This window comes from Caenorhabditis elegans, chromosome I (genome assembly GCF_000002985.6).
Source record: "Caenorhabditis elegans chromosome I".
NCBI lineage: Eukaryota > Metazoa > Nematoda > Chromadorea > Rhabditida > Rhabditidae > Caenorhabditis > Caenorhabditis elegans.
This window is the reverse complement of record NC_003279.8, coordinates 5058050-5083843: the sequence shown is the minus strand read 5'-3', so window position 1 is coordinate 5083843 and position 25794 is coordinate 5058050. Positions and strand designations below refer to the sequence as shown.

The 25794-nt window shown below is 35.5% G+C and overlaps 2 protein-coding genes and 1 long non-coding RNA gene across 10 annotated transcripts; 2 read left to right on the top strand and 1 right to left on the bottom strand.

Annotated features, from left to right (window-relative positions):
* Nucleotides 1-1564: 1564 nt before the first annotated feature.
* Nucleotides 1565-3934, top strand: vha-16 (V-type proton ATPase subunit). The gene is made up of 7 exons (NM_059114.8): nt 1565-1707; nt 1826-1997; nt 2042-2220; nt 2482-2639; nt 2692-2946; nt 2998-3069; nt 3445-3934. The coding sequence occupies exons 1-7, from the start codon at nt 1587-1589 to the stop codon at nt 3532-3534; spliced, it is 1047 nt and encodes a 348-aa protein (NP_491515.2). The 5' UTR covers nt 1565-1586; the 3' UTR covers nt 3535-3934.
* Nucleotides 3935-4540: 606 nt separating this feature from the next.
* On the bottom strand, nt 4541-10265 carry linc-156. Its single transcript, NR_101555.1, has 2 exons — nt 9956-10265; nt 4541-8413 (listed from the first exon to the last, which is right to left on the bottom strand). It is a non-coding gene; the product is annotated as a long non-coding RNA linc-156 (long non-coding RNA).
* A 4747-nt stretch (nt 10266-15012) lies between these two features.
* On the top strand, nt 15013-25593 carry fhod-1 (the record flags this gene model as incomplete). Of its 8 annotated transcripts, NM_001313485.3 has the most annotated exons (18): nt 15016-15148; nt 15469-15643; nt 18556-18614; nt 19169-19236; nt 19450-19650; nt 19720-19770; nt 20241-20471; nt 20521-20693; nt 21246-21719; nt 21846-21992; nt 22147-22234; nt 22350-22487; nt 22559-22687; nt 22734-23070; nt 23317-23606; nt 23658-24879; nt 24925-25044; nt 25169-25224. In NM_001313485.3, 18 exons carry the CDS (start codon nt 15016-15018, stop codon nt 25222-25224), a joined length of 4092 nt encoding a protein of 1363 aa, NP_001300414.1. The 8 variants fall into 8 exon arrangements, with proteins under 8 accessions (NP_001300415.1, NP_491513.2, NP_001300413.1 ...); NM_001313486.4 differs by lacking the exon at nt 21246-21719 and having other exon boundaries at nt 15013-15148; nt 25169-25354; NM_059112.4 differs by lacking the exon at nt 19720-19770 and having other exon boundaries at nt 15015-15148; nt 25169-25593.
* Nucleotides 25594-25794: the final 201 nt, after the last annotated feature.

Below are 25794 nucleotides of genomic sequence, written 5' to 3'. Positions count from 1 at the left end.
TTTTTCAATTAAACTTAAGCTATAAGCTTCTTTAAACTTTTCCAAAATAATTTTCTGATAGTGAGTAGCATCTTTGGTACATTATGGACCAAACACGAACGGCAAGAAATAAGAAAGGAAATGAGAATGTATGTGAGAAATCAAGGAAATATCTTATTCTGAATCATATTCAACAATTTGTGATCATAATTTGGGGATTAAAAAAAATGTTGATGTTACGTCTATTGATCCTCGCGGTATTCAACACACAGTACGGCAAGAAAAACATTAAAAAACTTCAAGTTTTCTGGGCTTCTGAGTAACAACATTCTACTGAGTTTTAAGACATCATAGTTAACAAACTTGAAGTTGAGTTTTAATGAAAACCTAGTCTTTACGATATAACTTTGGCTATTCAAAATAAGTTTAGAAGCATATTGCATCCATTGCTAACCAAGAAGAAACGAACGGTTCGTAGTGAATGAGAAAGTGAGAAAGAGAGTGAAAAAGAGACGAATAAAGTATTTGCATACCGATGGGAATGAGTAAGAGAGAAGGTACAAGGCCACAAAAAAGGAGCGTAAGGTATAGAGAGAGAGAGAGAGAGTGCAGACATTTTGATAACATACCGGAGGATGTTGAATATAGATCGATTACCATTTTTTATGAGTCACTTTGAAGCCAGCAAAAACTGAGAACTGGAAGAAAGTTGGACAGACTTGGGTGTTGAATTTTGTATTCATGCCAACAAGCTATTTTTGTGCATTTTCAGATGTTTCAATTGAAATAAATTACGTTTTAGGATGATCAAAGTGATTTTCTATGACACTAATTTTTAACAAAAAACGTTGGAATAACATGGTGCAATAGTTAATTTTGTAGAATTGCCGAAAATAATTGCAGCCCATCCCTCGTTTAAAGCTAAATACATAGTGTGAATAGTTCTATATAAATGCCTCTACAGTAATTTCAAAATACAACAACTTTAAAATAATGCAGGCCGCTCGATAAGACTATTTTGCATAGATCTGAATCCCTTGAAACAAAATTATTACAAAATTATTTTTTGTTATCCTGTTTTTAATACAGGATAACAAAATTATCTTAAAATATTTCATTTAAAAATATATTTATTCTGTATCTGTAAAACTTCGGTAAAATCTTGTATTAAAACCCGAAAACCAGTGAAAGTTTGATAATGTTTGTAAAAATATTTAAAGCAAGTTTTTGATCTTTATTACAAATTTAAAGTACAGATGTAAGTCGTTTTAATGGTAATTATTGCTCTTTCGGAAGTTAAAAAAAGCGTTCTGCAGAAATTTCTGTAGTTTAACTTTCGCAAAATACTCTGATTCAAACTTCGCGCCGAAATTTTCTGACTAACCGCGCTCCACCGCACCCCCTCACGGCGAGAGACCAGGAATCGATCTCTCTCTCGGTTTGCACGCTGTCAAATTTTTGTTCTTTCGCCTCCTTTTTCACCATTTTCATGCTGAAATTTAACAATTTTATGTTCGAATTTTAAATTTTACCGCATTTTCGGGCCATCCGCCACTTTCCCCCGATTTTCACAAAGAATTCACAGTTTCAGGGTATTAGATTTCGAAATGGGAGAGTTCTTGTTCAATATTGATCACGGATATTTGGAGGCGCTGACTCGCGGACTTAAAGGAGGTCTTCTTGCTCAAGCTGACTATGCCAATTTGGTTCAATGTGAGACTTTGGAAGGTTAGTTTGTTGTTTCCTGAAAGTCAATATAAATTTAAGTGTAACATTTCATTACAAAAAAAAGGACAGAGAAAAATTCATCAATTTTAACATAAAATTAGAAAAAATTACATTCCAGATTTGAAGCTTCACATCCAATCGACTGACTACGGAAATTTCTTGGCCAACGAGCCTGGAGCAATTACCGTTCAAGTTATCGACGAGAAGCTTAAGGAGAAGCTTGTCACAGAGTTCACTCATCTTCGGAATAATGCATTGGAGCCCTTGGCAACATTCTTGGACTACATTACGTAAGATCTGAAACTTCGCGCATTTTTATAATTATAAGTTTCAGATACTCGTACATGATCGACAACATTATCCTGTTGATCACCGGAACTCTTCACCAGAGACCAATTAGCGAGTTGATCAATAAATGCCATCCACTTGGATCATTCGAGCAGATGGAGGCTATTCATATTGCTTCTACTCCAGCTGAGCTCTACAATGCCGTTCTTGTCGATACACCACTCGGTTAGTTTTTAAGAAAATTTAAAATAGCTCTCACTTATTTTTAGTAAAAATTGATGAATTTATTGTTTAAAGCCCCATAATTACAATTTTATGTATACTCCAACAAGTTGTATAATAATTTAATTTGAAAAAAAAAAAAAAAAAAAAGTATAAATAAAGAATGAAATAAGGAAAATAGCCCAGAATCGAGCATGCTAGACGAAACTGTAAAAATTTCTGAATATCTTAATAGTAAAAAAATATTCAAATTATTTTTTTCAGCTAACTACTTTGTCGACTGCATCAACGAGCAAGATTTGGACGAGATGAATGTTGAGGTTATCCGTAATACTCTCTACAAGGCTTACATCGAGGACTTTTACAAGTTCTGTGCAGGACTCGGAGGAAAGACCGCTGAAGTCATGTGCGACATTCTTGCTGTGAGATTTTTTTAAAATAAAAAGTTTAAAAAATTAATTAAAAATGTTTTAGTTCGAAGCTGATCGTCGTTCGATCATCATCACCATCAACTCATTCGACACCGAGTTGAGCAAGGATGATCGTCAAAAGTTGTATCCACGTTGCGGAAAACTATTCCCAGATGGTTTGACTGGACTCTCTCGTGCTGATGATTATGATCAAGTGAAACAAGTTTGCGAATTCTACTCTGATTATAAGCCACTTTTCGAAGGATCTGGAAATGGACCAGGAGAGAAGACTTTGGAGGATAAATTCTTTGAGCACGAGGTACGTTTTGCGATTTTCAAAAAAGAAAAAATTAAACTTTTGATATTTTAGGTTAAATTGAATGTCCACTCTTATCTTCATCAATTCCACTTTGGAGTCTTCTACGCATTCATCAAACTGAAGGTTTGTGTTATAACAAGAACACTAAATTCTGAGAATGCGTATTGCACAACATATTTGGCGCGCAAAATATCCCGTAGCGAAAACTACAGTAATTCTTTAAATTACTACTGTAGCACTGCTGTCAGTTTACGGCCTGGTTTTTCGAAACGAATTTCTTTTCGAATTGTGACAGTGGTAATCAATTTTCCTTGTTGGTTTTCGTCGTTTCGAGGCCTTTTTGAATTGTTACATCAATAAATGACAAAAAATACGCAAAATCGGACCAGCGCTACAGTAGTAAATACGAGATATTTCTGTCTCGACTAATTTTAAATAAGGCCTCTAAGTTAGGCCTCATGAGACCAATATTTCAATCAATCAAGTTCACATTTTCAGGAGCAAGAAATGCGTAATATCATCTGGATCGCCGAATGCATCTCGCAACGACACCGCACCAAGATTGACAACTACATCCCAATTATGTAAACTAAATCGGCTTCGCAATTTTCTTTTTTCTTAAAAACTATTTACTTTTGCACACACGACAAATCTTAGTCAATGCTCCAGCTTCTTCTGTTCTATACAATTCGTATTTTATTACATTTTTTTTGTGTCCTTTCCACCTAATCAATCAATGTTTCCATCTAGTTTCCTGTGCGATTGTGATTCATTATCATTCCTTCCTGGATCTGGAGTTTATCTGAAATTATTGGAATCAATCTCCAGGTTCAACTCTTTCCCCCGTATCAAATGTATGTAGAGATTTTATATAGACTTCTTCTGGCTGTCTGACTTACTAGTTAGATTATTAAGAAGCAGATATTCAGAAATTGTCTCAAGTTTTTTTAAAAAGGTCTTTTTGTCAGTAAAGATTTTTTCCGCGTTTCTCTAACCTAGTTTCGAAATTTTAGTACCCTTCCCTATTCCTCACAGTGTTGCCAGGTTTTCATCGGACAAGAGGCGACACCTAATTAGCAAATGTTCCGAGAGGACCTCACCTCTACAATTCCCAGCTGCTGCTGCTTCGGAAAAACGGCGAGGCAACAAACCAAGGTTGTTTGACTCCTTGTTGCCTGCCTCAACGCACCGGTTTCTTCGCCTTCATCACAAAAATCCGTTGTTTTTCATTTACCTATAATATTACCAAGTCGTCCTAAAAAGTTTCCAATAATGTGAAAAACTTTTAGAAGTGGAGAAGATTGCCTGTTTTTTGTAAAGTAAAAGCATGAATCATACGTTTTTGCCTCGATTGAAACGTAATTGCGTTCTTTTTTCTCTAAATTATTGAGTTTCTTGAATTTTTTGCTCTAAAAGATGAGAATTTGACTGCTATTTTTTAATTTTTCCTTGGAAAACAAAAAAATCGAGATTACTGTACTCTTTAAAGGCGCATGTTTTGTTTTTGCTGGTATCATCACGAACAAAGTTTTTTCGCCACCGTAGCCAGAAGTACTTCGCAATTTTTTCGTTACGCTTAATTAACATTTTTAAATAAATATTATTTAAAATGCAAACAAATAAACATTTATTAAAAAATTATGAGAAAATCTTCAGGTTTCGTGAAATGTGGAAAGTTGCAAAATGTCTGCCTGCGATTACTGTAGCTGCAAAGCTTTCGTCGTTTCGAGACCCCAACCACCGTATTTTTAGTCGAAAACTCGACGAAACACTGAAAAATTTGTAGCTTTAAGGAGGAATTAGCTAGAAACTGTAACTTTGGCAATATTTTCCACTCAAAATCAGTTTTAAAAATCGTACTCCGTTCCTCATTGCCCGAATACAATGAATATTTTTGTGTGTCTCACTGTGTGTGTTGTGAGTGAAGCGACAACGTCTTGAATAGTGTGAGTGACTATAAAAAGTGTTTGTTTGTTGGTATGTAATACACGTGTTCGATTCTTCGAATATGCATGTACAGTAAGCTTCTTTTCTAAACTCTCTTGGAAGTCCTTATGTTTTTTTGTTGTTTTCACTGATTTTTGTGAAAGTAGAGTTTTGCTTTTAAAATTGGATTTTTCTTCAAAAAAAAAACGAATGAATTCCAACTTACTTTTCGAATGCAAAAGAGTGTGTGAGTTCTCAACATTCTGAGCAAAAGAGTAAAACCTATTTTTCTGGAAAAAGTTTATCGTCGTTGTGCCAAAGTTTTTTTCGGACATTTATGGAAAAACTATAGAGAAATATTTTTGTACTTTCTAGAAAAAATTATTTTCATTTGAAGTTTTGAGAAGCTGCTCAAAAATTGACTCAAGTTTTTGAGCAACTTAAAAATTCTCAATTGAAAGTTATGTTATTTTCAAAAGGTACAAATATTATCATACAAACTTTCAAATTAAAAATTTATTTAACGATGAGAAAAAGGGTATTTGTAAAAGTTCCCAACGTGTCAGAAATGCATTTTTAGAACTAAAACCAAAAAAGATTCTGTGTTTTTCCTGAAGCTAGTGGACAAGTTGATTGATTTCAGCATAGATGTGCCTTCATCTCTGAAATATTTAACCATCAAAATTTTTACTTCTTTTTCTAAAAGGTTTTATCACGAAATATGGGTTTTCGACGAATTTGAGTCTCATCCAGTGCCATTCTCCAACTACAGTAACCTGACAATACTGGCAAGTTTTCAGTTGCTCCCTGCTCTTTGTGTACCTTTTTGTTAACTTGAAACCCCGAGTTTCTATATCGAAATTAACTAAATTCAAAACTCTCAAAGTCGTTTGTACTAATAAAGTATTTGTTATTCGTACACATGTTCCCTTGGTCACCTCCTTCCTCTTTTTCCATTTCTCTCAAATTCGTAGAGTAAAAGAAGGGGATTAGTAGCTGCCATTGCGCAGGTAAACCTTCATTAATCATGACAACTCGGTGGGTGGGCCCTTTTGAATCCATAAATCAGAAGTGAAAGTCCTGAAAAGGAAGGAGCCCTCGCCGTTTCCATGTCTTTCCTCCTCCCCTTTCTTCATCCATTTCTCCCTTCACTTTTTCCGAAATGTTTTTGTTTGTTTCTGACATAATTGAGGACACCTACTCTCGGAGAAGGTATTATTCTTTTTTCTCCCCGTCATCTTCCCACCTGGTAATTGTCAGTTTCAATGCCAATTTGAAATGTTATGAATGAAATAACTAGACTGGCGCCTTGCCTGCTGAAAGTGCAAGGATGTTCTCTCTCCAATGAAGAGGTCATTGTGTTACTATTAACGATCCGTACGGTTTTCATAAAAATAGAACAATGAGGAAAACCATGAAACCCTTTCCAGTCAAAAATAATTTCAGAAACTATGAAAATATTTTAAAAATACCGAATTTTAAAGTTTTCAAAAGGAATGTCTTGTGGTAAAAAGTCGTATACTTTTTTGGAAAATGAATAATGAAATGACATGAGGAAATTGCAAAGTTCAAACTTGAAAATCTACAATTTTTGAGGATGCGGTCCCTAGAAAGTTTATTTCGTTCCAGGACCCAAAGAAAAACATCGCACTTTTTCAAGCATAATATCGTCCAAAATTCACTATTGAATAGTTTAGTATATTAAAAAAATATTTTTAAAGCTGCTGGAAGTATTTTTGGCTGTAAAAGGGTATGCAAAACTTCTCTAATATTTCTTTATGCATACTTCCTATTATTGGAACATATGTCACCTGTTAATGAACAGAAAACAACAGCTGAGTTGCAAAAGAACACGCTTGAAGACTAGAAGACAAATGCAAAACGGTTCGAGGAGGCGCACTGTTTGCTCAGCGGATGTATGGCACATCGGGAAAGAGAATCTTTCTCTCAGTGTCTTCCTCTTATTCTATCAACTGAACTCATGTACTTGCTCCATGTCACCATCTCATTAAGCTTTCGGGAATAAAAGAGTTCTCTACAGGAGGGTGTCGTTTTCAATTTAATTCCACGTCAACTTGCTCTCCGACCCGTTCCCCTCTCTTTTCTCATATTGTTCTTTCCGAAATACAGGTTCCCAGAAACCACTTGATTGCTCATCACGGAGGGACAAATGCTCACAGAGCTTTTGTTTCATACGTGGCCACCCATCCATTCCCCCTATTCATTCATATTTGTGCAATTGAATATGCAGTATACTCTACAGAGTCAATAGAATCGTCGTTGACTGTGCTCTTCACAATTTTAAATTCATAATTAAAAAAAAATATTTTATGGATAGGGAAATGCGAAACAAAATTTAAAAAAAAACAAAACTTTAAGGTTTCAAAGAGTGTTCCAATATTTTTGTGAATTTTAGGCTTTTTGAGATAATGTAAAAATACAATTTCAATTTAACACTTTTCTGTAAAGTCGAGAATTTTTTATTATTTTCGTTTTCTTTGTTTGCTGGTCTCGGTACGATCCATGCCATCAAAGATTTTTACATGTAGGAAAATTCACTTATTTTGTAGTCAGACGGCTATTTTTTTGGCAAAATTATATTATTTTAATCATTCTGTTGATTTCAGAAAATTCAAAAATGTATTAAATTGCCAGTTCGTATATAAATTTCTCTGTTTTTTTATGAGACCAATAACTTTTTCATATTAATTTGATTTTTTATTTGACAACATGTACATATATATCCATAATTATGTAAGGAATAAGAGAAAACGGGGAGAACACGAGTAGATTCGAGTGGTCGAATCAAGTGCGGACACGGCTATTTGATTCCTAGACAATTCCATTTTTTGCTGATTTTTTTGGAGAAGAACGTCTTCAATCGGCTTTTCTTTTCTTTTTCCGAACAAAAGTTTCCTTCCGTTTCCTTAAATTTGTTCTGGAAGATGTCAATTTTGTTAGACCATTCAATTATTCAGTTTGAAAATACTAACAAACTTTTACTCTACGAAAATTGGCAATGTCTTTGGCAATTGCCAGAAAATTTCATACACTCTGAAATTAAATTTCAACAAAAAACAACATTTGAAATTTGCCTACCCTTTGGGTATAAAGATTACCGTCACCGCATATTTTCAGATCAGTAGTTATACATAGATAGCCGTTCAAAAAAGTTGTCAGTTGAACCTCAAACCTATACCACTTATTCTAAATTTACAGTAATTCTGGTAATCGCAGTACATAATCAATTATCTTCAAACTTTCCCTCACTACAAATTGCTGATGCCATGCTAGCAAATCAATCATTCAGATTCACTTTCTGTCATCAAATGAACTGTGATTAGCTTTCGTTAGCCTCTATCCATGCTTCCGATGTCTAACTGATCTCCGTTGTCCTTTCCCTTCTCTGTATGTGTGACCATGTCTTCCAAAGTACACATCCCATTTTCCATAAGCCATTTTTCGTACTAAATGTGTCAAAAAGTGTGCGGTCGTTTGAAGTTGAAACATTTGAAACCTGATACTTCTTCCTCCCCTCCCCCTGAAACCAAAAATGCACTTTTTCTCAAGTGTTTTTCTTTTCACATATTTAAACTGCCTCCCGTTTTTTCTTTTCTCTCTATGTCTCTAATATCTCGTTTCTCGTCATTTCATTTCAAAAAGATAACAATCAAAAAGGTCACAAATATGTGAATGAATGACAGTGTTCGAGAATTCGAGAAATAATATTTCCCAATTCCCATGACGTTCTCTTTTGTTTTTTTGTTGTTGAAAATTTTATGATGCTTCATTTTGATATTCAGCTTTTGAAGTTTGATCAGAATATTTTGGCTGAAAAATGACATCCAAATTTCCGATAGAAATTTTTGCAAAAGTAGATCCGTTTTTTCCTAATCTTTGAAATTATTCGGAGAAATGTTCAGAATTAGGAATTTCTCAAGAAACCAAACAAAATCTCTGTCTCGTAAAGTAACAGAGATTGTTTATTTTTTGTTGTTTTCCACTTCTGAGTGTGTCAATTGTCTCTCTGGATTAGCCCCCTTCAGAGTGTCCATTTTAACTTTTTAAGTAGAGTGTGAAGAAATCGTGTTGTTTTTGCCACCCTTATAAGCCACTATGCAATAGCATAATTCTGTCTGCGGGTTTTTTACCTTAAAGGAAAGAAAACAGTCTCACTATACCAAAAATAGCTGTAAAAAATGTACACAATTTTTCAAATTTTATAAAAAAATATATTATTTCAATAGTCCCGTGCGTATGAGTCTTCACATTATTAGATTTTTATCTGAAACTGTTTATGCGCGCGAATTCAACCAAATAATATCTCTGAAATTTTTCAGCTATTGAAATTGAGAAAATCATTTTTTTTTCTCGAAAATAATAATTTTCTCACCTTTGCGCGAGACCAGTCCTCCTTCTGTAGGTACCTCCTGTTGCGTACACGTTACGCCATCATATAGTGATAAGAAAAAGGAGAAGCCATGAGACAAGGAGATGCCACTCCCCACATCATCACTCATTCTTCTTCGTCTTCTAATTATATTCCGAATAACGCAACACAACAAAACGCGCTTTTCATCTGTCCGACGATGATGATGATAATGATTATTATTATTATGCTTCCCGTCTTATCATTGCAACTTTTTTCCTCCTTTTTTTCTTTTTCCGACACATCGTAAAGATAGCTGCCGTCTATGGTTCTGAAGATGGAATTTTCTAGATTTTGTACGTTTCCAATAGTTTTCCGTAATTTTTTTCAACACTAAAACCCGGAAAAAGTATGCATGAACCTCTTCAATTTAATTAAAAAATGTATACTCCAACTCATCCGGTTAAATACAAGAATGCCTACCCGTTTTTTCTGAAGAAAATCGTTACTCATTTGAAAGAACTCCTACGTCAACTACATAAACCAAAGCTGTATCTGTCCAGGCGAGTAGGCACGCAGGCAGACAGACGGGTATTTTTAGGCCCCTCCAAGGGTCCTATTTTGATTTAAGTGCTTCCAATATTTCCTCAGTGTAAACCACTGGAATTTGATCTCCAATTACTTATTTTTTCACTTTTCATATTTTTCTCTCACCCTCCCTGTAATTTGTAAACCCTAATAGACTTAATTATGTGTAAGCCACAGCGTAAATCTTTTTGAATAAAGCCGCATTTGTTTCAAATTGTATGGTTTTTTTGTTTGTACTGTACGTTTGGATAGGTGCTATGACATTAAAATCATTCGGTGGATGTATAGTTAATATTTGTTAATTTGAATCTAGCCCCATCAAATGTTACTCGAAACCTGGAAATAGTCTACGTCGCTAAAAAGAGTTCTTCCAAACGTCTGGAAACCCTTGATAATCATTGTTACCCCTAAAAAAGGTTGCATTCATAAATCAGTTCTCCACCCAACTAACCATCGTCATCTTTGAACATCTGTAAGTAATATTCTCTAAACTTTTTTATTCTCTGCTCATTTGCTTCGTATTCTTTTTCCCGTCATTTTTGCTTCCCTTTCATTCTCTCTCATCAACTTTTCCAGAAATTTTTCACATTTCCTCCCTCTTTTACATTTTCCTGACTTTACCGATTTGACCCATAAATCATGGCAAACCTAAACAAAAAGAGGAAGAGAGAAATAGAGATAATGAGGTTTTTTGCAACTATCGCGTAATCATTAACGAGTGTAAGCTTTACTTGCCTCCCTGTTATATATCATTGTGAAAAACCATGATTAATTTGGTTTCCGCTATAAACGAATCTTTCCTAAAGCTATTGAAAGACCTTGCGGCAAATTGGAACCGTTCATAAAGAAATGGAAAATAGGAGCAAAAAACGAACATTGTATTCAATGCCAAGGTCGCTCTATTGGCAATTCGACCTTTTGGAATTACCGCGAAATGTTGGTATGCCAAGGGTGACATTTGACAAGCTAGAAGTTTTTTGTATTGAAGGTTTTGTTAAAAGTAGAGTTTTCGGTTAAGAAAACCTTTCTTGGAAAGATCAATGAATCTGTGGTAGGCTTGCCTAACTGTCTAACCTAGCAGGTGTAGATCGCTTTGTTGGCAGTTTGTGCCTACTTGGAGGCTTACTGAATGTTTTACTATTTTTCGATTTGAAAATTCCTAGTTAAAAAAAAAACTTATTTGGAATTAAAAAAAACATGGTGCTCATATTTTGCCAAGTGAAATTTTTTTGATAAAACCAAAGACAACCAAGCTATAAGCTGTCAAATTAGAGCAACCCCGCCTTAAGGAGGGGATGCAACTCTCATAGTGCAAATACGATATTTGAATAACTTTCTCAACTTGAAAATTATTTTTTCCTAATTCTTGCTCAATCAACTCTTCATTTCGTCACTTTTATCTCTATTCTCTAATCAACAGGTACTACACACATACACTTACACATCCCGACCAGAAAGATTTGATAATCTTGTTAGAGTGAACGAAATAAGTAGGAAACATTGGACGGGTAGAAAATGTGTAAAAATGAACGGCAGAAAGCTGCCTGCTTCTGCTACTGCTGAGCTAGTTGGACACTGCTGTAACACACACACATAGACTAGAGAGAGAGAGAGGTCGACTTTAGCTTCTTCCCGTGCAGGACTAATGAGAGAAAGGGACACTGAGAAATAGTTTATGGAATGAGGTGACGCAGATATTGCTGGCCACAGATGATCGCCTGGCGACACAAATCCAGCGGGTCCCCACGCCGTTTTGATGTACAGCACTTTTTCGACGTTTTTCCCGCAAATTCGTACAATCTCATTTATCCTTATCATTGTAATCGTTTAGTACTTGGTGGATTTTGCAAAAAAAAAACCGAAAGAAAAAACTTTTACCAGAATTTTAAAATTTCTACCTGATTCTCTGAATTTTATCAATACATAGGTGTACTTTAAGTTTCAAAAAAATTTAAAGGAGCACCAGCAAAATTTTCTGATCCTGTGATTTTCGAGAACCCTGATTTTTTTCAAAAAAATGAGTTAAAAAATTATTTTCAAAGTGGATCAAAAAACTAAAAATCCAAATATAACCAGCTATAAGGTTTAAATATTTTTCAATAATTCAGACAAATTTTTAAAAAAATATTTTGGACTTTCTGAGAAATTTGAGAAATTTAGAGTATTTTCACATGTTCGTAAAACTGATTTATGTTTTTGACTGTCATTTTTTTAAATGTCGAAAAATTTCTAAAAAGTTTTACTACTTACTAACTTGAACACATGGAGCAATTTTAAATATTTTTCCAGTGAGCGCTACTCCTCTTCCAAACGAATTCGCAACTTTTAGATTATATTTGCAATTTATAGTTTTTTGTATTTGTTCTAAAATTATGTAAATTTTGAATTTTGCCTCCTAAAAACTAAAAAAAAAACTTGAAATTAAAAATCGGAAAAAAAGTTCTATAATTTTTCTTCTATTTTTGGGTGTTCTCCCAATTATTACAAGTATCATCTACAAAGAGTTTCTCACGAGGGTTCAGTGTCTTTCTGCAGAACGATTAGAGAAACGAAGCACAAAAAATGATGATTATGCAAACAAAAGAGCAAGTGATGATGCTCTTTTCTCTCACCGAGAACCTCCGATTTGACACCGAGAATCACGGCATTTCGTTTCGTTTCCTCTGTTTTGTTTTTAGGAACTCACTGAACTGTTCAACTTTCATTGATTTCTTATTTTTTTTATCATCTACGCAACGTTCAGTTTGAAATGTTCGAGTTTTCAAAGTATCTTGTGAAAAAATATCATTTTACAAATTAATAAAAAATTTCAAAAAATTCAGTAAAAAGACCGCTTATGCTTTTTATGGTTTTTATGGTTTTGGTAATTTCTTATACATACTTTTCAACTGATTATAACTTCAAAAGTGAAAAAAACCATTTGCAACAAACTTTTAACTAACAAAATATTGACCACAACTTCGTCTTCAATTTTGCTTTTGACAAATTTTTCTCAGCTCCTGACATTTTGCTGCCTTATTTCCCATAATTTTTCTTCGAACTCAATAGGAAGGCGGAAGTTTTGATTTACCAATCAAAATTATTAAAAAAAGAAAACAATTCTTAAACCTTGACCAATTAGAATTATTAAACAAAAAAATAACAATTCATAACATACTTTTGTAATGCTGCTTATCAGTTGAATTACCACTTATTGATTTCTCCATATCAGATTGTTTTTGTTACTTCCATGTATTTCTGACCACGCCCATTTCACATTTTTCTGAATTTTTGAACAATTGTTTATTTTGATTTTTTTGAAATAGAATTATTGAAAAATTCTTTTTAAATAAATGCAATTTCAAAAAAATTAGTGTGTCCAGCTGTGTGGAAAAAAACTGTCAAGATGTTGTGACGTAGAAATTGTATGTACCAACTATGCTCATGTACCAAATACCAACAAGCATAGTTGGCCCCTCTTCAATTTCCCCATCTCCAATCTTTATGACATTGGCCGGGACGATTCATGTCACTATTGATTGGGCGTGAAGGAGGTTTACGGGGCTGAAATAATTGTAGTTCCATTGAAAGTCGTATTCTTTTTCAATACAAATTTTAAAATTTGCCCCCTGATATCTTTGAGAATTTTCCCTAACTCCCTAATTCCCTAAGAGCAATGCCCCCAATGCCCTCTTGAAGTAAATGCCACCTAAGAGCACGATGGTTCCTCATTTTTTGCCCCCTGGGACTGTGGACCTCTAAGTGCTGATCCTCCAAACCATACCAGTACTCTATACCAGTACATCGTTTGCTCCCAAATCCAAGAGTTTACTCAACTTTCTCAATAACTAGTTATCTTTTTCTCTCCTCTCCCACTCACTTAAATCTCGACCTTTTTTCTTTCTTTTTTTCCGAAAAAAGTAACTTGGGATTTACCAAATAGACACTCAAGATTTCCACGTTCTAAGTTCAGAGACGCAAAGAGATGTGCTCACTGTATTGACACTCACTCTGAGCTCCCCACACATCTAACTGTGCTTCTTTAACTTTCTCAACATGCTCCCAGTTTATATATTTATATCCGAACGTTTTTTTTTGGTTTTAATCCATTTCGCTGTCACTCCTACGCAGTTTTGAACTTCCAATGAATCAACAACACGTGTTCCGAAGTGTCTCAAAATTTTCAATTTGTAAGAATTTTTCTCGTTGAAAAAAACGTTGTGGAAAATAAAACAATTTCGAAAGAAAATCATACGGGAAAAAAATTCATTTCGAAATATTTCATTTTCTTATCTTTTCAAAAATGTCAAGAATCCACGACTGCACTGCCAAAAAGTACGTTGTTGACTAAACTTTGAACAAATTCCACGTACTTGAGCCTACCAACCTGCTCTTTTGTTTAAAATCCAACAGATCTTGTTCAGGTTTTGGGGATATTGTGGAGAAAAAGTTTTAAAAAGTTTTCAAGAAAAATATGCTTAATTATGTTTTTTTTTCTTGCGGTTAATCGTAGGCTCTCAATGTTTTTAAGAAAATTTGAAAGATAACAAAGATTCTGGAAACATTTAAATTAAAAAAAAAATTTTTTGAAAAAAACAATCTGAAATTATTTTGGTAAGGATTTTTCAGAATAAGAAAATTCTCCAAAAAAATTTCCAGAATATTTGTTTATTTTTGACCTTTAAAATGATTAAAAGTCTACGCATAATTTTTTAGAGCAAGTCAGAAGCCTCAAAATTTGTAGGAAATGTATTGAAAAAAAGAGAAAAAAATGCAGAGATTAGATTTTTGAATGCATTTTTTTTCCAGCAAAAACGCTTAAAACTTAAAAAATATTTTCCTACTTTCTTTTGATTCGTTTGTAGAATATCTTTACTTTCCCTAATTATAACTAGTCAGAGCATCCTGTTTAATTTTGTGGTTTGAAAATTAAAATTGAACATTTCCAATAAAAAATTGCACAATAACTTCTTGACAGTTGCCGTATTTTTTCACCCAAATTTGAGAAATCAGCATTCTAGAAAATTTATTTTTCTTTAGATCAAGTTTTTGAAAACACCTTCACTTTTGTTTTTCCTGTGATTTTTCTCGTTCCAATCTTCTTGAATTTTATTAAATTTTTCAATTCTCAAATTCCCGGAAAATCTTCATTTAAATCCCCTTCTCCCATTCATCACTTCCTCTCATTAAAAATTATTAATTTCAGAATGGACGACGACGACACATTCACCTGTCGAATACAGTATATCAACGATGCGGATCCATTTGCAACAACTTCATCTTCATATCTAGAACCAATGAGACCAGTTACTTTCAAATTTAGACTACACGAGTGTATAAGTGAGTTGATTCATTTTTGTCAGAACCCTCTAGGTGTCCGTGAACCCGCTCTGTTTGGCAACAAGAAAATTATTTTCTAATCACATTTATGAGACTTATCCACAAAAATTAGCTTGTCAGTATACTCTGAGGCTTCATAGCAAGGTGTAACTTTGAAAGTTTGAGAGAGTATGAGTTGAGTTCCGCTGCTTTCTTTTGAGGTGAGCTAGTCTCAGCTGAATATATTAAATGACGCTTGTCCTGTTGTAAAGTCAGAAAAAGAGTTGGCTTTTCCCTGGTATTATTCAAGTAATAAGAGCTATATTCCTCAATAATTCCAGGCGACCAACTACAAGATGTGATCCGAACTCTTCGAGCCCCACACAAAGCCGGTGACTCTTCCCTTCAAGTATATCGTGGACTGGAAGGTGGTGGTGGAGAGCTGCATACTTATTTGGATAATGATATGACACTAACAGATCAACAGGAAGAGCTCGATATTCTGAAAGCAGACACGTAAGTCCCCATTTTTAAATTGAAAGCGAATGCATTGTGGGAACAGTGATATGAGTGATAGGTTGCCGCAAAAAGGGGAAAGTGATAATTAGGCGAAAGTTCGCATATCGATGATGGTGATTGTGGGGCGGAAAATATTGAGAAGTTGCGTTTTAAATTGGGTCAGTTGCTTTTGAATATCAAATCGATGTTTTTCCATCTAAAAACTTGAACATGGAAGACCAAGAATTAGAAGCTGTTGGTATTAGATTTCTAAAAAATACTTCCTATTTTGATAGCTTCCTCAACATTCTGTTTCCCCAAAGAATTTGGTTGCAAGCTGCCAACATTTTAAAATAAGGAAACTTCAGAAATTACCCGTTTTTTTTCAGCAACTTTAACAAGCAGCTGTCGGTTCCAGTATGAAATACCGTATTTCCTCAAATACCAAAAAGTTCCAAAAAAAAGCTTCCAGGAATTCAGGGTTGCGGAAGCTCTGAAGCGGTTTTTTTCTGGTTACCACAATTATAATTCTGTGTGTTTCGTTCTTTTGCACTATTTTAGGATTCTAATTTTTTAATTGCACATCAGTCGAGTTTTCAGTTCATCCGTGTTTTTTAAATACCCCTCTTGATCCTTCAACACTTCGCTCTGAAAGCTTCTCGACCACTTCCATATCTCCGCTTTTTTCTCTCATCTGCATATCAATTTGTCTTCGTCTCCACGAATCTCCCAACTATTTCTCGATATCAACGATCACCTGAATTCTCAGCTGGACTTCTTCATATACCAGAATTCGATTCGCCCGTCATAGTATATCTCCTCACTCTCTTCTTTTCGTTGCCTGTACGCAGGAGACCAATTCTTCAATTATTTCATTATAAACATAGAAAGCGTCCTTGTGTCCGAATCAAGCCCCGCCTCTGTTTTGTCTCTCTTTCTCTTGAACCCCCGTCTCCCGAAGAAGGACGTATATCCACTCTTTTCTTGAGACGGTACATTGTTTATGTGCAAATGTACCCTGAGTCTCTTCAAAATGCACACTCTCTAATATCTCTCTCAAGTCATCACACTTGTTCGGGGAGCAAACCCCTGTATTTACTCATTTGCATGTCCATTCATTCATTTAGACAGTACTCTAATATTAATAACAATATTAATATTAATGTTTATGATTTCATCCCAATCTCTCTCTCTCTTCCAAAATTATGACATTCATCATATTGCTCTGATCGGAGTGGTTTTTTATTTTCTTTGTAGGCGAGATTTTTTTGCAGATTTAAAAGTTAGTAGGTTCTCAATTAGTTGAAAAAGACAAACTTTTTTACTAACGATTTTAGTGTCATTTTTCAACACCTCTATACTTCCAGCTCCTCATTGAATTTAATTGCTCATTGACCGTTTGACCATTTGTTTTCTTCCTCTTCAGAAAAATTCAAAAATTATTTCCTCTATACTTCCAGCAGCTCTTCATTGAATGCGGTCGCATTGTAGTCCGGCGACCGCATCTTATGCTCCACCAGTTGTCAAATCTCGAGGACTCCGAACTTATGATATCGATGTAGGAGGTTCAGCTCCTCGAGCTTCTTCTCTTCGTGCAACACCAATTGATCTAGATTTTCCTGTGATACAAAAGAGCAGCATAGCCTTTGCAAAGCCAACCACAATTTCTACACTGGAACCTACATCTTTTGCAAAACCGTATATACCGAGTGGTTATTTGAGTAGCTCAGTAAAAACGGCAAATCAAGAAGTTTTTGCAAAGCCCTACATACCTTCAACATCTTCAGAATGTTTTGCAAAGCCATATAGTAATCTAAAATCTTCTGAAGAATTGACGAAACCATATGAACCCTCAACAGTCTCTGCAAAACCATATATCTCATCATCAGAAGCTTCTTCTACAAAACCATACTCTTCAAGTTTCTTTTCTAAGCCAAAAGAGCCCGAAGTGAAGGTTCAGCCTTCGAGTAGTATGTTTTCAAGAAAAATGTTCACACCTTCGACATCAAGTGCACCAAAACCGTACGAGCCCTCCACGTCTTCTACATTTCAATTTCCGGAAATCAAACCAAAATGGTACACTTCACCAGTGGCGGAACCGTTAATAAGGCCATACAATTCAAAACCAATTGACACTCCAGTTAGCTATAAACCATCCACAACAAAAGCGTACGTTAGTCCATTCCGTGAGTCGGAAGTACCGCCCATTTCCAGTCTATCGACCCATGTGTCGGATGAATCACTGGCCAGGAATGCGAGTATACTATCGGTTTCCAATGAGCTTCCACTCATCGTCAAACCTCTTCGTCGTAACTTTTCGGAGCAAAGACGGACAACATTAGTGGAGCCACCTGCTATACCAATGCCATCGGAGTCATTTTGTAGTTCTCTACCAAGAAACTTTCATCGGCCAACTGTGCTACACTGTGCAGCTCCAGTTGTCATTGGAACGGATACATCGGAAGCAATTCCATTCATTGATGAAGATCCACCACCATCATCTCTTCCAGCTGTACCATCTCAATCTTCATATATTGCACCTCCAACAATCAAACCATCAGTCCAATCAAATTCTTCTCTCCATCGTAGAGAAGACAGTGGCTATCGTTCGATGGAAAATATTCGAAAAATGAGTATTCCTGAAGCAGCACAACCTGTGGTTGCGATGATAACACCATACACTTCAAAAGAACCAACTTCCTCGAAAGTTGAATCACAAGATTCAGTAGAAGATTTTCATGAAGATCCATTTGATTGGGGAGATGAATATTTAAATTCTGGGGCAAAGTGAGTCACTGTTATGTAATGTAACAGAAGCGAAAAGGGGAATCAGGGTTAGGAATTTGGAAGAAACCGGTTTTGAGAAATTCCAAGTACGCAGCGCTTCATAATCATTATTATTAAATATCAAAAATCTTTTTTTTTTCCAGAAGAAGATGCAGCTTGGTACTTCGAACACAAACTTCATTACGCGTCAAAACTATAATTGGTGAGTTTTAATTTCACTTTTTGTTTTGAATTTATGAGAGTTGAAAAAAAGTTTGAATACATAATTTGTTTTTGGTAATTGGAAGAATTCGAATAATTTAAAGAATTTTCAATTTTGTTTACTGATAATTATTAAATTTCAATAACCTGACGGTTTTTTTTCTATTAACGTCTATCAATTAATCAATGGATCATAAGGGTAAGAATCAAATACGCCAGGCACGTCTTTAGGCGCACGTGCCTACCTGTCTACGAGCCTACAAAGATCCTCTCTTCTGCAAATGGATCAAGTTAATTTAGGCAAAAAAAACATTTAAGGTCGCCTTGAAGGTATGCTTTTTGTGCCATTATGTTAGGCCAATTTACGATAACCTCGTTTAGTTTTTATCAAATTTTATCAGTGATTCATTGAATTTTAACAATAAAAATCTATGTTACCGGTGCAAACATGCTTCCAGTGAAATTTAAAATTTAACGAGGAGTGGGACTGTTGACTAAGTCGACTTAAGTTGTTTTTTTTTTTTAATTTCTAGCGTAACCGAATATAATTTTCAGATAAGCTTCTGAATTGTTCTGGACGTGATCAACGACGCGCATTATTCTCCCTCAAACAGATATTCCAGGTAATAACGTCATATCCGTTTTTAATTTCAAGAAAAAAAAGATAATCATCTCTTATTCTTCCGGCTAATGTCCTTAGTTCGTGACTATTCATCCGAAAGTTGCATTTTTATTTTAACAGGAAGATTTAGATCTTAAATTTATACAAGCTAGGTGGCAGGGGATTCACAGAAAAAAACGGATGTCTAAAAAAATTAAATCTAAAATGTTTTCAGGATGACCAAGATCTTGTTCACGAGTTTGTTCAAAATCAAGGTCTCGATTGCATGATTCGATTGGGTCGAACTGCTGATCAAAACCATCAGAATTATATTCTACGAGCTCTTGGACAATTGATGCTCTATGTGGATGGAATGAATGGAATAATTGCACATAATGGAACCATTCAGTGGCTCTACGAGCTTCTCGATTCACCAGTAAGTTTATAGTTTTGAACTTTTTGGTGTTGTCTTAATTGTCAAATGTCACGTATGTGTTTTGTCCAGTTGTACATCGATGAAGAGCGTAAAGAAATGTCGCCGTTTCGTCTTGAATGGGTATATTTTATTTTTGAAAGCAACATGTGGATTGTGCACGAAATTTGTATAGATATACTGAAAAATGCCCCTTTAAAGAAGCACTGACTTTAATTTCTTGAGTGCGACGTCATAATGTAGGTGCAAATTCCTGTAGGAAATTATGCATGACCAAAACAGGAAACAGTACAGGTTAAAAACACGGCCCTAAATTTACCAGCCCTCAATTACAGCTGGGCTAGAATTCAGTAATTGATTTTTAAAGAATATTTCAAAAAATTTTGATAGGTGTATGCAATTCCTGAATAATTTAGAAAATGTTGCTCTGGGTTGAGCTTTAACTTTAATAAAATTCCAAATTATAAGATTTTCAAAACATTAGTAAAAATGGGTGTTTTCTTTTTTACTAACAACTGTGTATTCTATCTAAAACAGCTCGCTATTTGTTGCATGCTCAACCTTTAAATTCTTCCAAAACCTCCATTTTTCAGTTCCGACTTGTTGTAAAAACAGCTCTTAAACTACTTCTTGTGTTTATCGAATACAATGACAACAATGCATTACTGGTGCTCACAGCCATTCAAACCGTTGACAAGTCGAAGGGACAAGCTGATTGGTCTGGACTTATGAAGGTGCTGACTGAAAAAGACTCACCAGATGCTGAAACTCTTGTCTACGGAATGACAGTTGTTAATAAGGCTCTGCATGGGATTCCAGACAGAGTTGGTTTTTTGAAATTTTGGACAAAAAACTGATATTGATAAATTTTAGGACACGTACTACGACGCAGTAGATACACTAGATACACTGGGTATGGAGGATGCTATAAAAAGTATGAGCAGATCGAACAACAAGGAGCTCGAGGAGCAATGCCGGTTGTACGAAAGGGAATTGAAAGAAGAAGATGAACGAGGGGATAATGATGAAGATGTTGTCAAGATGAGGTGAGTCCGAGTGAAATAGTTGTCAAATTTTCCGGTTACAGTGATGTTGAAAGATGCAAAATTTTTATTAAATTCAAATAAATTCAAAATCATTTCTAGTTTTTCTGAGCTTTCTGTTCAAATGTATCAAAAAAAATCTTAACTTCCGGTGCTAAGATGTCTAAGTTCCATGGTAAAACTTCAAAAAAATCCGTTCAAAATTTAGCTTTTTTTAAAAATTACCAGAAGTAGTGACAGTTATTTAATTTTCATCTTTAATAATTTTGGAAAATAAGCAACAATAATTTTTTTAAACGAGCTTTGTCAGGGAAAAAACAAACTTTCAACAGTGCTCAAAATTTCTCAATAAATCCGCATTAAAAAAATAATTGACCAAACTTTGACTCAAATTTTTGAACAATCTGAAGCTTGGTATTTGGTTAAATACAAAATACATCTTTCTCATTGTCAAAACCGGAAAAGCATGCCCTTGATTGTTGGAATGAATCATTTTTCAATGAACTTACACAATTTTTTGATGTGTGACTTTTTTGTTTAACCCCATGTTTCTAGATCTTCCGCTGACACATTCAAGAATCAATCCCGACGATCGAGTCAAGGATCTCATGATTCCGCAATCACAATGGGAAGTGAAGAAGATGGATCAAGATGCAGTCCTGATAGGGATAAACAGACGCCTTCTCCAGCACCTTCTTCACATATTATACCATCTTCTCCACTTATCCCTCCAACTCCAAGTGCATGTAATACACTTGAGAGAAGATCCCGAGCATTTGAACATGAAATGCCAGAAGATCGGGAAACGGCGTTGGAAAAATTGAATAGGTCACTCCATAATCGGAGGGAAATGGAGAAGCAGAAAGCTGAAGAAGCTAGACGAAAAGAGGCAGAGAGAATCGAGGAAATCGAGAGAATGAGGCAACAGGCAGAAGAGAGAAGACGTAGAGAAAGAGAAGAGGAAGAGAGAAGAAAAAGAGAAGAAGAGGAGGCAGAGAAACAGAGAAAACGAGAGGAACGAGAAGTCAGGTTGGATTTGAACTGTTTTTTTTATTTGGCATGGTATGATTACTGTAGAGCATGATGGTGGTGGTGTGACGTAAACTATGTATCAGTAGACCTTGAGCAAACCCCTAATTGTAAAGTTAAATTCAGATTCTCAAAGAACGATATTTCTCCAACAACATCTTCTGGAGTAGCAGATGACAAGAAGGCGACGATGAGGCGACGACATGATGAAGCACGCCGTCGGCAATTGGAACATGAACAATTCACAGCGAATAGGACGTTGTTTAACAAAATGTTAGTTAAAAAAAGAAACATTTTGCATCTATACCTTGAAAAAACAGCAAAAAATACGTCTGAAAAGCAATCCCAGTGGGCTGCCATATTTGAGCACTGTGATAATTATTTTCAAAAACTCTGCCTAAACCATTCCTCAATCCAATATTTTCAGTGATATTGGAGCCGCTCCACGAATTCCATCCCCAGTTTCCCCAACAGTTTCTTCATGGCAACCACCAGTCAGGGAGGATATTCAACCGGTATGACGCTTTTTTTTGTTTGAAATTTCGATGAAATAATCGACTTTTGAGAGAGTAATAATGGGCGAAATCATTAAAACCAAAAAATTCAAATTCAAAAAAGTGTAATTTTTAGACTACATCTACTGCAACTAATAACAACGATATCGGGTCTATTCGCAGCAAAAATATTCCGGCGCCGATTCAGTTGGTTCAGGAAAATCAAGAGAACGAGATTCCGAAAGAAACCGACGAGAGTGAAAGTTCGAAATCGGTTAGTTTTTTTTTTCTTTTTTCTGCAACGAATTCCATGTGTTCTCAATCAAAAACCGATAAACTGTTCAGGTAAAAGCTCCACCTCCATCATTTCCTACTTTATTCTCCCCTACCGAATCAAAAACAATGGACTTCTCAGAAGTTGCACCTCAAGAGCCTGAACCAGAAAAAGTGGCACCACCGCCTCCGAGAGCAAAGGTTGGTTTCTAGTGGTCATTGTTTTACAAATTTCCTATATTTTCAGATTGAAGACACTGGAAGTGGCAACAGTTTTGCTGATATGCTCCAAAAACGAGCCGCCCGTTCAGCAGAGGCGAACCGTGGAACTTTTGAAAAGAAAGAATCCGAAGCAGAAATGCAATGGAAGAAAGCGGCGGAAAATCTTGAAAAGAGACCGCTAATCATCAATGATCTTGATTTTTCGCAATTCCACGGAGTTGAATATCAACAGGATCCATTGCAGTTGGCGAGAATGGCAAAAATGAAGGAAATGGCGGAGAATGGAATGCGTGGAGGTCCTGTTGGTGTTGGTGTTCCACCACCACCTCCACCACCATCTGCTATTCCATTACCACCAAGATGTAAGTTGGGGCGCGCGACTTCTTTAAAAATTTTCAAATACAAGATAAAATACCCAAAAAATTGAATAAGAAATTGGTGAAAAATTTTCGATTTTAGCAAATTTTGGCCTTTGGAAATTTTGACCCTCCACAACAATAAGTTTCGCAACAGTTTTTTAAAAGTTCAAATTCAAACTACCTAAATAAAACATGAAAATTTATATTTTTGAATCAGAAATGTTTTTATAAAACTGCCTTACTTTTCAGTGCAAGGAGGAATCCCACCACCACCTCCACTTGGCATCATTCCTCCACCTCCTCCTCCTGGCAATTTGCTTATGAACGGTATAAATCGAGGAGATATCAGTCCAGCAGCCAACAAAGGAGTTCTGAAATTACATTGGAAACCAGCGACAGTTGAACAACCGGATGGAATTCCATCATTAAAACAAAAAGGAAGCTTCTGGAATACGGTCGATGGAGCTGTTCCAACATTTGATGCTAAGAAGATTGTACAGTTGTTTGAGACGAAAAAGGAGAAGGAAGCACCGGTCAAGGTAGGAATTATACACCACATTTAGTACAAAAAAATATGTTTTAATTTTCAGAAAGTAGCCGAAACTAAAACTCAAACTCTATCTGTTCTTCCTCTGAAAAGATCGCAAGCCATCAACATTGGTCTAACTAAATTGCCACCGATCAACGTCATCCCTGCAGCAATTATGAAATTTGACTCTTTGGTTTTGAACAAGGACGGAATCGAAAAAATTCTGAAAACAATGATGCCGTCACCGAAAGAAATTGAAGAAATTGAGATCAAGGCAGCAGAGAATCCAGAGATGACGTTGGGAAATGCTGAACAACTTCTTTTGAAGCTTTCACAGATTCCATGTCTTCTTGAGAGACTTCGTCTTTGGCTATTCACCTTGGATTATAAAAACTCTGAAAAGGATATTGCTGAGCCCCTTATGGATATGCAATTGGCAATGAAAGAAATGGAAGAATCACGAACATTCAAAGTTGCGATGGGAATGCTTTTGGCCATTGGAAACTCTTTATCAGGAACTGATATTAAGGGTTTCTATCTGGATTATTTAACAAAAGCATCAGAAGTAAAGGATCCAGTCTACAAGCATACTTTGACATATCACTTGGCTGAATATATGGTTGAACACTTCTCAGAGGGTACTGATTTGTACAGTGAATTTGGAGCAGTTGCCAGAAGTGCTCGAGTTGATTACAAAGAGCTTCTTGATAATTTGATTCGCCTCGAGAAAGACTGCAAGAGCTCATGGGAATGTTTGGCAACAATCAGTAAAAATGATAACTCAAATATGAAGCAAAAAATCAATGATTATCTGGCAGATGTTGCTCAACGAATTCATCAGTTAAAGGCAATCTATACAGTCACAAAGAACAGATGGCACTCTTTCCTTTTGTATTTTGGATATTCAGTTGATGAAATTCCAAATCAGACACCAAATGACGTGTTCAAAATGGTAACCGAATTCTCGTTGGAATACCGTACCACACGAGATAAGATTCTACAACAACGTAAGCGGTTGGCAGAGAAGAGAGAACGCAATAAGACACGTGGAAAGATATGGGCTCTTGAGGGTAGCTCGGCAGAGGGTGGAGCCGGAGATGCAGCACCTCTGCGACGAAGAAATCATGGTCCAGGAACTGTAGCGCCTGTTCAAAACTCTCAACAAAGACACGACGATATGTCGAAAATGTTGGCTTCAATGGCAGATGACAACAATTCTTTGAGAAGAAGACCAGCTGGATCCAATGGAGTCAATGGGCGCAACTTTGGTGGAAGTGTTAAAGGTTTGCAGAGAGATATTTCAGCTAAGACAAAATTTGTAATTTCAGACCTGGTGGACACTGAATCTCCAGAAGATGAGATTTTGAATGGATTGGTTAAAGCCGCAACATTGCAGACTGATCCAAGAGATCAACGACGTAGAGCTAGACAGTTTAATCGAAAATCTCGTAAGTTGTCCAAATTTTATTAATTCAAGCTTTTTATTAATTCAAGCTTAGAGAAATCAAGAAAATGCAAGAATCAAGAAATGGAAACGAAAAATATTTTATTCTAAAATTTCTTAAATTTCAGTTCGCCGTACACGTACCCTCAAAATGGTTGATGGACAGCTCGAAACAAACTACTAGATTTAGTTTCTTTTCGCCAACTCCATATTTTCCCCTCAAGTTTCTATTTTATTTCTCCTTCCTCCTCACTCACTCCCTACAATTTTCCGGTTTCACAATTCATATTTCCTGTATTTTTTTTGGTTTTTTTTTCACCTCCCCAGTTGCCACAATCCTCTTCCTTCTTATTATTCTTCAACCCCACAAATCGACATTTTCAATGACCGGTACATGCCTCTCCTCGTTTTTTTTCTGTTTTTTGAAACAATTTTCTCTGGATTCACAACAACATCATCATCGTCTCACTCTTTTTCTTTTTTCTGTATTTTTATTTCTGCAGATTCTAGCTAATTTTTTCTCTAGAGAAGACAATGAATCAGTTTCCAAAATAATTTTTTTTTATCTATTAGAAAGAAACAACATGAAAAATGTTATTGTTAACAGGCAGTGAAATTTGTGCCAAAAACAATGGAAAAAAGAAAAACAACCTCAAAGAGGACGATTTTTGTTTTCCCGTTATTCAATTGTTGAACTTTTGGGATGAAATTTGGCCTCCATGCCATGTCGTGAATATGACGGGTTCCGTCAAAA